Source organism: Lucilia cuprina, chromosome 3 (assembly GCF_022045245.1).
Source record: "Lucilia cuprina isolate Lc7/37 chromosome 3, ASM2204524v1, whole genome shotgun sequence".
NCBI lineage: Eukaryota > Metazoa > Arthropoda > Insecta > Diptera > Calliphoridae > Lucilia > Lucilia cuprina.
In genome coordinates, this window is record NC_060951.1 from 1,769,145 (window position 1) to 1,786,953 (window position 17,809).

The 17,809-nt window shown below is 22.7% G+C and overlaps 1 protein-coding gene across 2 annotated transcripts in view; it reads left to right on the forward strand.

Annotated features, from left to right (window-relative positions):
- The first annotated feature begins 464 nt into the window (after positions 1-464).
- The window catches only part of LOC111686284 (homeobox protein cut), an 86,503-nt gene continuing 69,158 nt past the window's right edge, over positions 465-17,809 (forward strand). For both annotated transcript variants that reach the window (XM_046947165.1, XM_046947166.1), the window contains exon 1: positions 465-979. In XM_046947165.1, the coding sequence (XP_046803121.1) occupies positions 860-979 (120 nt within the window). In that variant the 5' untranslated portion in view covers positions 465-859. The remainder of the gene's footprint in view (positions 980-17,809) is intronic.

A 17,809-nucleotide genomic window follows, 5' to 3' on the forward strand; every position in this document is an offset into this window, starting at 1 on the left:
ATAATTATGAATAAATAAAAAAGAAATTGAAAAATTTTATCTTGAAAAAAAAAGAAAAATTTAAATTTGAAAAGTAAATTCTAAAGGAGTTTAGAAAATTTTTAAATAACAACAACAACAAGAAAAATAAAAACAAGTGTTTTTTTTTGGTAAAAGCGGAAGAAAAAAATAAGAAAAAACAAGTGTTTGAAACAAATTTTAAAAAGAAATTGTTATAAAAATAACAATAACAAAAGAAAAACAAAAACAAGTGTTTGATGTTTAAAAACAAAAACAAAACAAAATTTCAACAATTTTTTTTTAAACTAATGGATTAAAAAAACAACTACAAATTGAAAAAAAAATAACTGGGATTAAAAGCAAAAATCTATTTTTAACAAAAATGATTGGCAAAATTTTATGAAATTTAAAAATATAAAAAAAAAATAAAACAAAAACAAATTAAAGAAAATCAAAGCTAAATGGCCAAAATAAAATTAAAATTACAAAATTTGCTTGAGAAAAAAATTTAACACTAAAATTTTTATTAATTAATAATAAGAAAACAAACAATTTTACCAAAACCCCAAACAACAAATAAAAAAAAGACAAACTGGAAGCTAAACAACAAATAACGTGTAAAACAACTTTAGGCCAACAGTCGTCTAACGGTGGTTCCCCTACCACGACTGCTGGCTTGTTAAGTGACAACAACACTACACCAACACCACTACCACCACCACCCACTTCATCATCAACAACATTATTAGCATCTTCATTAGACACATCATTAATAACATTAGCTCCTAAACAACAACAACAACAACAAATTGATTTACTACTACTGGATCCAAATACAACAAATCATAAAAGCAGCCGAATGCAGCCAACATTGCCACAAACAGCCGGTACAGCCGATATGGATTTGACGGCTGTGCAATCAATGGATTGGTTTTTCAAAAAGGAACAAATTTATTTATTGGCACAATTTTGGCAACAGGTAAGTTTTTTCAAATTTTTTAAAATAAAATTTTCTTAAAACGTTTAAGCAAACGTCAAATTGTTACAACATTTTATAAACTTAAAATATTAACCACTCAGAGTTTTATGTTTTGTTTGAAATTTTTTCTAAAGCAATCTTCTATGGATTGTTAATTAGTTTTGGAAAACATATTTAACATTTTTTTTAAAAAATACTAAATATTTAAAGCATTTTTACAACATAAACTTTTTTTGGAAATAAGGAACCAATTTTGGGATTTCAAGCCAATTTTAAGAAAATACTAATTGTTGTAATTGAAAAATTTTAAGTTTTATTGAAAGTTCATTAAGTTCTTTATAAATTTCAGAGAAAATAATTTCAATTTTCTTAAAATCACTAAATATTTGAAACATTTTAAAAATCTGCTAAATTTATATTCATATTTCTATCTAATAAAACAAAAGTTCTGTTTTATTGTTTTGATTTTTTTAACCATTATAGTTCTTGTTAAATTTAAAAATTAGTTTTTCTTATTAAATTTTTCTGTTGTATTTATTTCTTTTTGCAAAAAAAGTTTTTTTTCTTAAAAAAAATTTTCAAGCGGAAAATCTTGATGATTTTAAGTCAGTTTTTCAAGCGTGCAAAGTCAATGTTTTTTTATGACAATAAATAAATAACAAGCAATCAATTGCATTTTTATAATATTTATAAAAAAACACACACAGCAAAAGACAAATAGTTTAAAACTATTTTTAAACTAAAGCTTAGTAAACTTTTAGGGGCAAAAGAAAACGAATTAAAAGAAAATTTCAAGCATTTTTATAAGATCTAGGTATTAATTTAGTTGTATATTTTAAAATACAACTTAAATTTTGTAAAAGTCTTCTATTGTTAAAACTTAATTTAGATTTTCTTTTTTTTATATTGCAAGCTTTTAGGCTTTTCAGGAAGTTTTAACATTATTCCTTTAGTTTTTATTTTAATTAAAAATTTTGTTAAACAAAATTTGTTTTAGGAATAGTTTGTTAATATAGAATTATTCTTAGAAGTTTAAAGAGTTTATAGCCTAATTTTGTTTTATTTTAAAAAGTCTACTTTTAGGCGTTCTTAGTGTTTTATTCCTAATTTAATAATTTTGTTTTTAAGTCTAATTTGTTTTGTTAAATTTATTAAACAAAGTTTGTTTTTTAAATAATTTGTTTAAGTGTAATACAAGTTTAAAGTCTTTAAAAAATGTTAGCGAACAATTTAAAAGTGTTGCCTACTTTTAGGCACTTACACGGCAATTTCAAAATTAACTAATTTATTTCTTGGATTTTTCAATTGTTAAATTTATTAAAAAAAAAGTAGTCATAAACAAAAATTTGTTTTAAGATTATTTATTCTTAGAAATTCAGACAGTTTGTAGCCTAATTGTTATTGATTTTTATAGAGCGTACTTTTAGGAGTTTTAAATTAAATGTGAAAATTTTTAAAACAATTTTAAGTTGTTAATATGGTTAAAGAAATTTTGTTTTCTAAAGAATTTGCTAAAGAATTCTTAAACCTGTTAGTCTTAAGAGTTTTAAAACCAAACAAGTTTGAAAATTTTGACTATTTTAAGGCGTTTAAAAAGAAATTTTTTATATGTTTTAATTTTCTTTAATTTTTATAAAAATTAAATTTTTATTTGCTGATTTTATGCAATAAATTTGGTTTTAAAAAGAAATTGTTTAAGAATTCTTAAAACTGCAAGACTTTAGAGTTTTAAAACCAAAAATAGTTTTTTAAATATTGCCTAATTTTAGGTGTTTTAAAAGAAATTTGAAAATGTAAAAATTTTTGCTTTAATTTTCATTGAAATCATTTTAATTTGTTAATTTGGTTAAAGAGATTTTATTTTTGAAAAATTTTGTTAAAGAATTTTTAAACTTGAGAGTCTTTAGAGTTTTTAGAGCAAACAAGAAAGAAAATATTGCCTATTTTTGGGCGTTTAAAGAGAAATTTTAAATTTGCCTTAATTTCAATAATTTTCATTAAAACCATTTTAATTTGTTAATTTTAAAGAATTTTTGTTCTTTATTGTTTTAAAAATATTTAAAAAACTTGCATTAAATCAAGGTCTACTTTTAGGCGTTTTTAACAAAATTTTATAAGATTTGTTTTCTTAAAAATTATTTTTCTTTGATTTTTATTAAAAGCATCAAAGCTTTGACTTGTTTTATTGTTAAGTGCTTTGTCTGGGTGTCTGTTAATGTTGGAGGTTCCACTAATTGCACAAAATAATGATGGCTATTGGCCATCATATGAAAAAACGCATTAAGGCATGACATTAAAACAAACACTCGTTATACAAGCGAAGTGATTAAATATATGTATGAAAGAAAAAAAGGAAATACAAAAATTGAATTAAAGACAAGACAACTAATTTAAAAAGAAAATTAAAAAAATTATAATTTTTAAAAATAAAATTTTAGAATTTTTAAAAATTTAAAAAAAATGTTTATAATTTTAATAAATTTTTTTCCAATATCTTTTAGTTTTGTTGTATTTTATGACATTTTTAAATGATTTTTTAAAAATTTGTTTTTGGAAAATTTTCTGGATTTTTTTTTTGTATGCCGTCGGCTTTTTAGCTTTAATTTTGAAAACATTTGTCTTGTCATTCATGGCTTTTTTTAAACATATATTTTTTAATTTATCTGTTAGTTGCACGCTTGCCTGAAATTCAATCTTTGTTTGTGGCAATGCAGAAAATAACAACAACTACAACAGCAAAAATAAACATTATGTATCGAAATCTTGCATAAAATGCAAACAAAACTCCTTTCCTTAGCAGCTTCAGTAAATTTTGCAAATCAATATTTTATTTTCAAAAATTCTTTAGAATTTATTTGTTGCTTCTAGGAATTTAGTTTTTTGTTTTGTAGGTCGAACATTAGCAAGTTTTGAAATTAGAATATTAGATGTCGTAAATTCTTTTAAAAATATAAAGATTAAAAATGTTTAAAAAATTTTGTTTATAAAACATTTTTTTTGTTAAATGTTTTTCTTTTTGTTGTTGTTGCAACTGCCATTTCAATTTATGTTAAAAATTTAAGTTAAATTTAATAACAATTAATTATATTTGCGTGTTTAGAGTTTTTTTTGTTTATTATTTGATTTGCTGCTGCATGTTTTATGCTGTATGTGTGTTTAGCTACATTTAATCAATAAAATTATTGAAAATTACTTTTGATTGAAGTATTTATTTGTTTTAGAAAAATAAATATTTATTTTAATCTGAGTTTTTCATTTGTTATATTATTAACAAAAAAACTATAATTTACAATTGATTTGTTTGGTTGTTTTTTATTTTTTTGTTTAAAATCTCACATCATGTGATTGATTAATTATTATTAAATATTAATTATTAATTTTAACAATAATTTGTGAAAAAAAAACTTTTTTTATTTTGTATTATTAACAATAATAATGATGTCATTTTCTATCATTTTTATTGAACAATTGTAGAGAATTTTTTTTTGTTCCACATATATTTTTATTTCTTGTAACTTCTTATTTAGTTTGTCTAGACTTGGTGTTAAGATTTTTTTTTGCCATATTTTGCTTACTTTCATCATTAAGTTTTGTGGCAAAATAAAAAAAAAAAATTAACATTTGTTGTAGTTTTTTTTCTGCTTGCGCCGCCTAGTGTGCTCTGGCTGTGTATTACTCCTAGACATTTTGGCAAAAAGCCAATTTACCATATATGCCCTTTTATGTGTTTCTTTTTTTTTTTTTTTTTTTGCTTTAAAAAAAGTCCCTTAAAAAGGTAAATTATTAAAAATTTAATTTGATAAATTATAATTTTTTTCAAAAATAAGTTTAAATTCCCCTTTAAAACTCTATTCAGCTAGCTGAATATAAAGAAAATTAAACTATTTAGTTTCAAAATCTTATTTCCTATTAAAATATTACAATTTATTACTATTCAGCTAGCTGAATAATATAAATTTAATTAAATTTCTAAAAAACCTATACTTTTTGTTATAATAACAGTTTTAAAACATATTCAGCTAGCTGAATATACTGAAATCTAAACTATTTAGTTAAAAAACCTGTTTTCTTGTAAAAATATTTTATTTCCTTTCTATTCAGCGAGATGTATTGTAAAAATTTAAATCGAACTATCATTCAGCTAGCTGACATCATAAAGTTTAAGAAACTAATAACTTTTCTTCATACTCTTAAGCTATTTTCTCTATTCAGCTAGCTGAACTAGTTGAAAAGCTAGAAATATTAAAAATTGTTTAATTTTTTTTAATTTCCATGCAATTGTTTGCTATTCAGCTAGCTGAATTAAGAAATATATAAGTAAATTACAAAAATTTCAAGAAAACTTAATAAAAATTTCACTTATAGCTTTATTAAGCTAACATTGCTTACTCTAATAAACAACATTTATCAATTATAGCTAAATTTCTTAAACACTTTTTCTCTCATTAATATTTATTAAGCACTATTAAAAAAGCTCTCTTGTTTTTGTAGGACAAACTTTTTAATATGTTAACAAATTAACGCAGGAAATTATTAACAATTTAAATTAAAGGGCTAATTATTAGATATCAAACAAATAACTTAATTGTTTTTTTTCACTATTTGTGTTTCTCAAATTACCTAAACTAATAGCTAGAGAAAAAAAAAGAAAAAAAAACTTTAAGCTTTTAAGCTTTAGAAGAAGTATTATTAAAACATCAATTACAAAATTTTGTATTAAACAATTGTTAAGAAATCTAGGAAATTCTTATATGATATAACTTAATAACCAGCTAATTACCTTTTGATTTTCCATAAAAAAAAGTATAAAAATTATTTTATTTTATTTTTTTTTTTTTGTTGTTCAGTATTTTAAATCATAAAAAAAGTAACATTCATTGAAGATCATTTATAGTTCTGCCGCTAAAGCATAAGATTATAAAGAAAGAAAGAATATTTATATACATTAGCTCTGGCCAAAAGCATTTTGAAGAGCGGCAGCTCAATATATCAGTCGATATCTTATGAGTTTTTAATTTTAGGTTTTCACATTTTAAGACGCAAATACATCAAAAAAAAAAAAAAAAAAAAAAAACAAAAAAAAAAAAAAAAAACAATTCATACAAATGTCGAATAAAGATCGGGTAGAAGAAAAATTTCTCAGACTCATCAATCGTATTTGTGAGTTTTTTTTTTTTTCATTGTTTTGTAGTTGTTGTTATTATTTAAAAAGATACACTTTACCAACATTATACAGATGGATGGATGGATGAATAACTGACTGACTGACTGACTGTATAGATATTTGTCTACATACAAACATATATTCTGTGAAAAGGACAAATCGCTGCTGCGTGTGTAGGATATTGAATAAAATATCATTTTGTACACACCCCTTTTGGTCAGTTGTTAGCTACATGTTCGAGTTGGATTCAAAAAAATAAAACCAAAAGCAACAAAATATTTTATCGTTTTATTGTTGTTGCTGTTTTGTTGACCATGTTTATAATGTTAAGTGAGTGCGTGCATGTTGCAAATATTTTTTTTATTCATAAAACTAAAAATGTTTAAACTGCAATGCGCTGTTGCCTGCTGCTGTTGCTATTGCTGATGACGTCTTTAATGAGTTTTAAGCTGCTTTGCCACACAACTTATTGTCCAAAAAAAACTCCTAAAAAAAACTTCAAATGATCAATACTAATAAATTATATACAATAGTTTTGATTTTCTTAAGAATTTTAGGTTGTTGTTGTAAGAAATTAAAAATAAATTATCATTAGTTATTTTAAAAGCATTTCATCATAATTAAACTGAATACTACTTCTTTTTATGCCGTCCACAAAATATTGGTCAAGTAATTAGACCAAGTTTATTAAGTATTCAAAAACATAATGTGCTTTGTCAACTCTTTAAAGAAAAAAAATGAAGAAAACAAAAACTATCAATAATGTAATAGTTTTCAATTTAAATTTAGGTCAAGTTTATATTTATAAATTTTGCAAGAAATTTACAAAATACGGAAAAGTATTAAACCAAAAAAAAAAATGCTGATCAAAGCTTTTTAGTTTATTGGTTTGAACAACTGTTACCATTGATATAAATAAATAAACTCACAATAACAAGAAACTAAACAAAAAAAGAAAAACTTATAAACACCAAATTCGCAGGAAATCTAAAAATCTAAGAAAAGCTTAACAAAAATAAACAACAAATTGAACGCTAATAATACAAAAAATTATAGTAATAAAAGTTTTTTTTTTACTTTTAAAAGCTTTTGGTTTAAAACTTTCCAATTTGTTATTGAATCTTGTTAATATTACTTAAACTACTAAAATTTATTTTTTTTTGTAAAATTTTCTTAAAATTTTAATATTTTCTAAAAAAGCTTTTGAAAGCTTTAGGTTTTTTTTTATTGCAAAATTTATAATATCTTATAAGCATAATAAATAACAAATAAAACTATTAGCTTTAGAGTAAAAATTTCAAAATTTAGCATTTTTCAAAAAAAGCTTTTGAAAGCTTTAGGATTTTTTTGCAGCAAAATTTTTAACAATTTATATAGATTATAAACAATAAATAAAAATCTTAGGTTTAGAGTAGAATTTTGTATAAAAACATTTTTCTACAAAAAGCTTTTGAAAGCTCTAAGTTATTTTTGCATGAAAATTCATAGCAATTTATAGAGATTATAAACAATAAATAAAAATCTAAGGTTTAGAGTAGAATTTTGTATAAAAAATTTTTTCTACGAAAAGCTTTTGAAAGCTCTAAGTTATTTTTGCATCAAAATTCATAACAATTTATTTAGTTAACAAATAATAAATAAAAATTTTATGTTTAAAGCAAAATTTTCAAAATTTACAATTTTACTTAAAAAGCTTTTGAAAGCTTTAGGATTTTTTTAATGCAAAATTTATAAAATTTAATAGATATAATAAAAATTATATAAAACTAATAGCTTTGGTGCAGTATTTGAAATATAAAGTAATTTTCTTGAAAAGCTTTTAAAAGCTCTAGGATTTTTTTAAGCCAAAATGTAAACAAATTTAAACAGATTAAAATTAACAAATAAATTTCTGAACTTTAGAAGCAAAATTTTCTTGCAGTGTTTATTTTTTTTTTTTGCTTTTAAATTGTCATTTTGCTTTTTATTTAAATATTTACTTATTTATTAATTTACGCTGGCTTTTTTTTATATTTATATTTGCATTTTTATTTTATTTCTTTTGAAATTTTGCTCCATTTTAAATGATGATTCACTTTACAAAATGTTTTTTGTTTTTCGTTGTTTTGGTTGTGTGTTTTTTTAACACTAAGATATCGTTATGGATTTTTTTCCAATTTAATTTGTTGTTTTAGTATTTTTCATATTAACAGTTTTCTTGTTAACATGCCAAAAACATTTCGAACACAATTAATATTCCAAAAGCACAAGTAAAAAACAAAATAAAATTTTAAAATACAACAAAACAAAATTAACAGTGAAGGTGGAAAAAGTGCTATATTAAAAGCTTAAAAAGAAAATAGTAAAGGAAAATTTGTTTGGTGTCTATAAAGATTAGTTTTATTTTCTGTTGTTGTTGTTTTGCTTAACCTATTTTGTTAGCCACTGTTTTGTCAGTCATTATTGTTTAGAATCAATAAACTTTAACAAACCATTAATGTTAAAATTACTATTAAAATACAGAGAAATACTATAAAATCGTTACAAATTACAAATAATTTATGGAAATTAAAAGCAACAATATTAATAATGTTTAATTTTACGATCTTTATTTTTGTGTTTTTGTTAAAAAGTATCAAGTCTAGACTTGTTTTGTGCTTGCTTTTTAAACAAATTAATTTTGTTTTGTTTTTTTTTTTTCCTAAATTTAAATATAAAATTAATAAACTAATCAAACGCCCTCATAAAAATCATTTCTCACTATCTTACACTAACATTTAACTGAATTTATTAATAAATGAAATTGAAAGCTTAGGAATTTTTGTGTGCTAAAGCTTCTATTAGTAGCAGTTCTATAGTTAATTATATTAAATTAATTTGTCAGCACGGAAATTAAAAAAAACCCCACATTTTGTGGAAAAAAATTATTAATTTATATTCGATTTGTATAAATTACTAATAGCAAAAACATACACATACACACTCACTCACTCACCATGTGGGGGAGTTTCTGAGATGATTTTTATTTTATTATTTCCAATGAAGCTTAATAAAAGTTCATGATCTTTTCATGATCAATTTTAAATTGTTTTTTGTATATTTTTTGGAAGATTTTTTTTATGTAAAAAAAAAATCATTTAAAAAATTGTCCCAATTTTTTATGGTTTTTTGTTTGTTTTTTTATGAGTTTTTTTTTTTGTTAATATTTTCTGGTTTTCTCATTTGGGGTGTGAAAATTTGATCAATAAATTTTTATGTTTATTGATCATATTAAATTTGTGTTCTGTGTACCAAAGCATTGGCAGAGGGGGGCAGCATAAGGGGGTTGTTTTAGATGTCTTAGTTTTTATATTAAACGACATACATATTTCTAAATGTTTGTTAAATGTATTTAAATGATTAATAAGCTTTGACAAGTATGTATATATGTATTTTTATCTTAATATTAGAAACATGACTAAAACAGATGACAAACAAATAAACAAACCAAATAAAATTTATTGAACTTTTTTTCATACAAAAGATAGAATTCATAATAAAAAACATAAGAAATGAAAAATTTTAAATTCAAATTAATTTCCAGATTTTTATAAATTTTTTTTATAGAAAAAATCTTTTTTTTTTAACAATTTTAAGAATATTAGAAAAAATTTAAGAAATTATTTTCAAATTCAAACATTTTTGTTTAAAAGCTTTTGAAAGTTTTAGGTTTTATTGAAATTTTTGATATAAAATTTTGTTAAAACTTATAATACAATGAAAAAATAGGCATTTTTCTAAGAATTTTCTTAAAATTTTAAAATTTTCTTAAAAAGCTTTTGAAAGCTCTAAGATATTTTTGTCTTAAAATTTTTAAAATATTATAGAGATTACTAAACATAAATAATAATCATAGCTTTAAAGCAAAATTTTCAGAAATTGAAGTTTTAAAATTAAAGCTTTTGAAAGCTTTAGGATTTTTTTCCAGCTAAATGTTTAAAAATTTATAGAGATTGATAAACATAAATAAAAATTATAGCTTGAGAGCAAAAATTTCAAAAATTAAAGTTTAAATATTAAAGCTTTTGAAAGCTTTAGGATTTTTTTCCAGCAAAATGTTTAAAATTGTATGCTTAACGTAAATAAACAATAAAATTTATATGTTAAGAAGAAAAATTTAAAGAAAAAATCTAAAGCTTTTAGAAAACTGTATGCATTGTGTTTTTCTTAATATATAACTATTTGTCTTTTTTTAAATTATAATTAAATTTTAATTCTAATAAATTTTTGTTGCGTTTTTTTTTTTTGTAATTTTTTTTACAATGTAAATTAAATTATTTAAAAAAATCTAAAACACAATACCCTCATAAACAATTCTTACAAGTTGTACTAGTTCACATGGCATGACATTAACATCAATATGACAATAAACCTAAAACAACTGCATTGTTGTTTTGTTGCTGGTGTAACCAGCTGTCTAAAAAGCCCCTCTGCTGCCCCTCTAAACACCTTAGCAATTTTTGTGATTAACAAGCAAACGATTGATTTGTTTTAAAATAAATTTTATTTTTGTGGTATTTTGTTGTTGTTGTTGTTGTTGTTGATTTTTTGAAAGTATTTAGTTTGAGTATTTTAACATTTAATATGCAGCTGACGTTTTATCATCTAGAGTGTAGTAATTTTTTTGCTGTATAATATATAGTTTTTGTTTATAAAACAAACACAAACAAGCCTTTTTAGAATTGAAAAAAAGCTATCTATCTATTGGTTGCTGGCAGATCTTGTTTGATTTCTTGTATTTTTTGATTATAAATCGAAATGACAGATCGTTATGATCATTTTGAAGAAAAAAAGTAAGATATATAGAAAAAATGTTTCAAACAAAAAACTAACACAAGTTTTTTTTTTCTTATTTTGTTTTTGTTGTTGTTTTAAAAATATTGTATTTTAGTTGTTGTCGTGTTGTCTTCAATTTGAATTGTTTTAATTTATTATACTTTGTATTCGAATATTTATTATATTTAAAATTTATATATGTTTTCTGTTGTTTTTTTTTCTCTTTTCTTATTTATTTTTATAGATTTTTTATGAGAATTTTTCAAATTTATTTAAAGGCAATAATAAAAAATTGTTGTTGTTGTTGTTTGTGTTGTGGTTGTTGTTTTGTTCAAATGCAAAATTGAAATATTTTCTTTTTGATTTTATTCTATTAAGCTATTTAATTTATTAGCTTAATATTGATGAAAGGTCAAAATTTTCAACAAATTTTATAAAAACAGCTTTTCTTAATAAAAAAGCTTTTTTGACAATAATACAAATTTTTGTAGAAAAATCTTGTTTATAATAAATAATCTCTTAAAATTTAGTGTTAATTGTAAAATTTTTCTAAAAATTCAAATTTTTAACAAAAAGCTTTTGAAAGCTCTAGCATATTTTTAGCAAAAATTTTTTACAATTTTATAGAGTTTATATATAACAAATAAAAATCTTAGCTTTAAAGCAAATTTTTGAAAATTTTCAAATTTTCAAAAAAAGCTTTTGAAAGCTCTAAGATTTTTTTAGCTTAAATTTCATAAAACTTCCTAGAGATTATAAAAATGACATAAAAATCATAGCTTTAGAGAAAATTTAAGAAAATTTAAAAATTTTCAAAAAAAGCTTTTGAAAGCTGTAAGATTTTTTTAGCTTAAAATGTATAAAACTTCCTAAAGATTATCAAAAATATATAAAAATCATAGCTTTAAAGGGAAAATTTAAAGAAATATGTAATTTTAATAAAAAATTTTGCAAAGTTTTTATTTATTGTTAATAATTTCTTTTTATTTGATAGCTTTGCCTAAATCAAACGTTTTTTTTTTTGTTGCTTTTTTATATATATTTCTGTGGTTTTCTTGATTTGCTTGTGCGTTTTTATTTTGTCAATAAATTTGCTGTACAATAACATGAGAATTAAAATTTGTTAATGATTTGAAATTTTCAATCATTTTCCTTAACAAAAAAATACGCCTACAAGTTTAAACAAAAGATTAAATATTTCGTTTTTCTTTTCAGCATGATCAACAAAGATCAATATAAAAATTTTGTTTTACTAGTTAGTTAATCCAAATTTATGTCAACCACTTGAAATTTTCATTTGTCTTGTGTGTGTGTGTGTTTTTACTATGACAAGATCTCTAAAAGTGATCAATTGCCTTAAAATAAGACAAAAAAAAAACTACTTGAGTGAACAGTTTTTTTCATGTTAAAAGATGTTCATCTTCATTTTTTGTTGTTGTAGTGATCAAGTGGTTGCTGAAGTAGCTGAAAACATTTTTTTTAACATGATTAGCTATTTAAAAGATTTCATTTCAATAGTTTTTGTTTGTTTAAAGAGGGTAGTTAAGGAATGTATGTATTGATGAGTTAAAAAGAAAAGATCTTGAAATGAAAACAATGAGCTTTTATGCTTAAAAAAAATTCACAAAAATTGTAGTTTAATCTTAAAAATATCTGGTTTTTATATATATATATTTTTTTTTGAATATTAACGATCATAATTTTTATTACGTCTAGTGCTTTGCAATGAGCCGCAAATATTTTATGCTTTAAAGCATTTTCATAAGCAAATTAAAAAAGAAAAATCTTTCTTCCAATTTTCTTGATTTAATAAGAATTTTAACATCTAAAGCAACACATTGAAAAACATTTTTTTTAGTGGAAAAAATTGAGAAAAAAAAACACCAATAAATTCCCCCTTTTTTTTGAAATCAAAAGATGTATAAAGTGGAAATATCACTCTCTGTCTATATATATTTCTTTTTTTTTCATTTTTTATTACAAATTTATGATTTTAATACCCATAATTGTGGAACTTTTGAGCAGATGTCATTTAATCAAAATGTATACATATTTGCATTTGCAACAAATTATGTGTGTGTGTGTTGTTGTTGTAAATCAAAGGATTTTATTTTAAATCTAAATTGTCTAGCAATTTTCAAACCAAAAACCCACCACCCTTTTTTTCAATCAATTAATAGATTTTTTTCTTTAACAAAAATTCTTTTTTTTTGACACAGCTTTAGTTTTGGTCAATATTTTTTTTAACTCAACCGGTTTTGAAAACTTTAAAATTTGTTGTTTTTTTTTTGATATATTGATTTGCTTAGCAAATCTATGTACAACAACAAAAAAAAATTGGTGTTAATCAAATAATTTTTTTTATTATTATTTTGATTTCCTTTTGCGCTTTATAAGCTGTTAAACCGGTTTCGTTTTTAAATTTTATTTAAATATGGCCGCTGTTTTTCCATATGTGCTAAATTTTTACTAGAGATAACATAAAAAGCGTAGCATACTTTGATTATTTGGGACTGTTAAAAGAGCATACAATAGGGGTTAATTTTATTTTGTATTTCTTGACTAATCTCTAGAGTGTATTTTATAAAACTAGAGTTGTTTGAAAATTGAAATCAAAAACTATTGTCAAAGGCGTTTTATAAAGATAATTTTTTCTCTTTGTTTTTTTGTAACACTAGCTGGTCAAGTTTAATTATAAGGGTTATTTAGATAAAATATTTTAAGATAAGCGATAACATATTTTATGAGCAAAAGAAATTGAAAATAAAATTTTTAAAAAATTTTCAATTTTAGTTTTTTACTATCCTAAGTTTCCTTTAAATTTAACTTTTTTAGCAATTTCCTTGCATTTTAATTACAAAACTTTTAATATATTTTTTTAATATATTTTTTTTTTTACTTTGTAAGCTTTTAGGCGCTTTTAATTAATATTTTTTGGTTTGTCATAGCTCACGTGCCTTAAAAAGAAACACAGCTGGTGTTTCTTTAAAAAAAACCTCAACAATTTTAACTTTAAAAACCTGCTGTTTTAAATATTAACCCTTTTGCCCTTGTGCAATCAATCCCTAAAACTATATCTCAATTTTTAAAAAAAGCACGTGCTTTATTAAAATTTTTTAACAATTTTACTTTAACAATTAACTTTAAAACCTTTTAAAATTATTAATAATTTTAATAAATTATTACACATAAAAACTATAACATATTTATCAGCGTTAAACAGAACTTTTAATAATTGCCTAATAAACAGGCGTTAGAAAAAGCCTATTATTATTAAAGCACACACATAGAGAAACCCTTAATAATTAACAATAATTAAATTATCTTAACGTTAACACTCTTATGTGAAAAACAAAGAAAAAGGGAAAATTTTCAAAAATATTTTAAAATCCAAAAAAAAGGATAATTGCCTAAAACAAAGAGGATTTTTGTTCAATCATGTTGTGTTAATAAAAGATTATTGATTAGATAACAAGTTTTTGTAAGTGTTTGTTTATTTGGAAAAATTTTTGTTAAAAAGGATGTTTATCTTTTAAAATTGTTGTTTTTTTATTTTTGTCAAGTCATTAACCTGTTGTAGTATATAAAGAAAACTCCTGTTTTTTGTCGTTTATATACAAAAACAAAAACTATTTTATTTAAAAATTTTAGTTAGTAAGTTCGTTTTTATATATATAAAACAAACATGTCAAGTTCAAAGACTTTTTGAGTTTGTGTGCATGTGTGTGTGTGTTTTTTTTATCTCGTTGTTGTCAACAAAAAAAAAACACTATTTAAAAATACAAAGAAAATCAACAGCATTTTTAGCAGCAACCAGCAACCCTAAATGTCTACCATTTTAACAACAAAAGCTGCAAAAATATACCAACAACAATATAAAAAACAAAAAAGCACAGAACAAAAAAAAAGCCACATTTAAAATGTGTTTGTTTTCTTTTACTGCTACAGATACTATATGCCACATAGTGTTAGTATCTCTAAGATATATGAAAATATTCTAAGCAAAAGTGCGTGCAATTCTAATAACACATACATACAAATATACCTAAAAACAACACTCATACTTAGAAATCTTTTGTTGTTTTTTTCTTTTACATATATATACAACTCAAAAACTATGCCAAAAACTTTCAAGGACACTTTGCGTTTTAAATACTTAAAGTTGTTGTTGTTGTTGTTGCGTTCGTTCAGTTAGTTTCATTATTATTATTATTTTACTCGTAACATATGCAAAAATGAAAATTTTAACTTTATATACTTAAAAATTTTAAACACATGTTTAGTTGTACATATATATAACTAACACACATGTACAATAAAAGTATATAATGTATATACTAATTTAAAATTATTTTACTCTTATATACATACACATAAGCTCAACATATACATAAATAAACGTAAAAGTAAATTGCAACATATGCCTTTTACAGCCTTTAAAAATAAAACTTTAAATAATCATTGTCTACACAAACATATCTACACATACATTTCTACAAACTATTACATACACACATATCTACATATCATAATAACAATCAACATACACCTACATATACATACATATAAAAATTATCCTGTTTTAAATTTAAACTTTTACAAACATTTGTATTATATACTACATGCCTAAAACTATGCTATACTAAATATAGTTTATTTTAATTTTTTTATTCTTGTTGTTTTGCCGCTGCTTTCTCTCTGTCTGTACTTGAAATAAATACATATATACATATAGAAAATGTAAAATTTTGTGGTATAATTTTCAGTTTGTTTGTAATCCTCTACAATGCCGCAAAAATCAAAACAATAGCAACAACCATAACTTACTGAACATAGCATTTATATATAAACAATAGCAAAGTTGTTTTTGTTACCTACCGAAAAACGTGTGCGTAATTAAATAGTTAAAATACAAAACTATTATAGAAAAAAGCAACACACGTTTCAAGAAAAGACAAAAAAAATACAAATGTTTTATTCAAACTGGTTGTAAAATCACTTAAGATTTTCTTAAGTTTTTTTTTAACGATTTTAGAACTAAAATTTTTCAGCTCCCAAAACTAGGCACTACTATTTGTTAATTCCTTTAAATAATCAATAAAAATAAAATTTTTATTTTATTTTTTTAATCCTTAACTAATTTTAAGTTTTCTTTTAAAATAAACTTTTTCTAAACTCCCAAAAGTTGGCAACACATTTTGAAAATTGTATCAAATTAATGCAAATTAATCATTTTGATTATAAATCCATAAAACTCGATAAAATTTAATATTTTTTCTTTAAAATTTCTCAATAATTATAAATTTTTAAACACCTAAAAGTAGGCAGCACTTTTTGAAAATTACAGTAAATCACACAAAATGGTAAAGTTTTGTTTTAAATCCATATAAATCAAAAACTTTGAGTAGTTTTTCTTCTATTTCTTAACATTTAGATGTTTACAATTTGTTCTGCACACAAAAGTAGGCAACACTTTTTGAAAATAACACTTTATTAAATAAATCAATAATAATAATCTCTGCAAGCTTCAACTCCAGACATTTTTAAGTACTAATCTATGTGGTTTATATTTCTTTAATTATTTCTTATTTACAGTTAAATTTCTTGTACTTGCTACTTTGCCTAACGGCCTAAATGTATGCTAAAGTTTATTGACTTTTGCTTTTATAGTTTATATTTTTTTTTTTTGCATAACTCTAGGTTTACTTTAAAATTTTCTAATTTAAAAGAAAAAAATACGTACCAAAATCTTAACCTTCCTTAACAATTTCTTCACTAACCCTGCTCTTGTTGAAATCCTTACAAAACTTCCTGGCTTTTTTTGTACTTTCTTCTAAATTCTAAAAAATGTGCTTGTATCCCATACACACACACATACAAACAAATTAACTTAAATAAAACAAAATTAAGCTTTTCTAACACCTTCTTTTTAACTCTTACTCTCTTGCTACAGCTGTTTAAGACTTCGTTTAAAATTTTTCCTTTATTTCTTTTTTTTTTTTGTATACATATTTCTAAAGCATAGAAAAAGGGGTTGTGTGTATATACTAGAAATTGCCATGTTGCAAATTAAGAAACAAAAACTGTTGTTGGAAAAAAATCTAAGGTATTCCTTATTTTACTACTACGACTATGACTGCTATTGCTACTTGTTTTCTTTTTTTTTGTATTATTGTATACAACAACTACAGTCTCTAAAACATTCATTCATTAAGGCACAACAACATGAACATGTTGCTGCTTTTGCTGCTGCTGCTGCTGCTGTTGATGCTTGTTTTATTTATAAAAATAGTGATGTTGTTGTTGGTGCTGCCAGTAGTTGTTGGTTGTGGTGGTGGTGGCGGCGGCTTTAAATGTAGTAGTGGGTTTTGTGATTACAACAAAAAAAAGGGGAAAAATATTTTTGCTTTCTTTAGACTCTTAACAGACAGACAGTATGGATGGACGGACATACAACGACAGACAAGAAATCATCAACAGACAAAAATGTGTTTTTTTATATAAAAAACATATTTAGACTATGAGAAACATTATGAATATATAGACTTAAAGTAGCTTTACGTCTTGGACGTTTGTCTGGGTTTTAGTTGTTTGTTATTCTAAATGAGTGTGTGTGTGTGTATTTTTATATTTTAATATTTAAAAAAAACAACAACAGCAACTTTGTTGTTTTAATATGAGGCGCTTACTTTAATTTCACTTTTTTCTTTTTTTGCACCAAAGTGTTTGTATCTGTTTTGCCAGTTTTTCACACAGATATACATACTAACAAACACATACACACACACAGACAGGACAAACATTTAAATGTTTATATGTAAAGCATGGTTTAACTCGTTTAATAACCTTAGCAGCCAACAACAACAACAAGA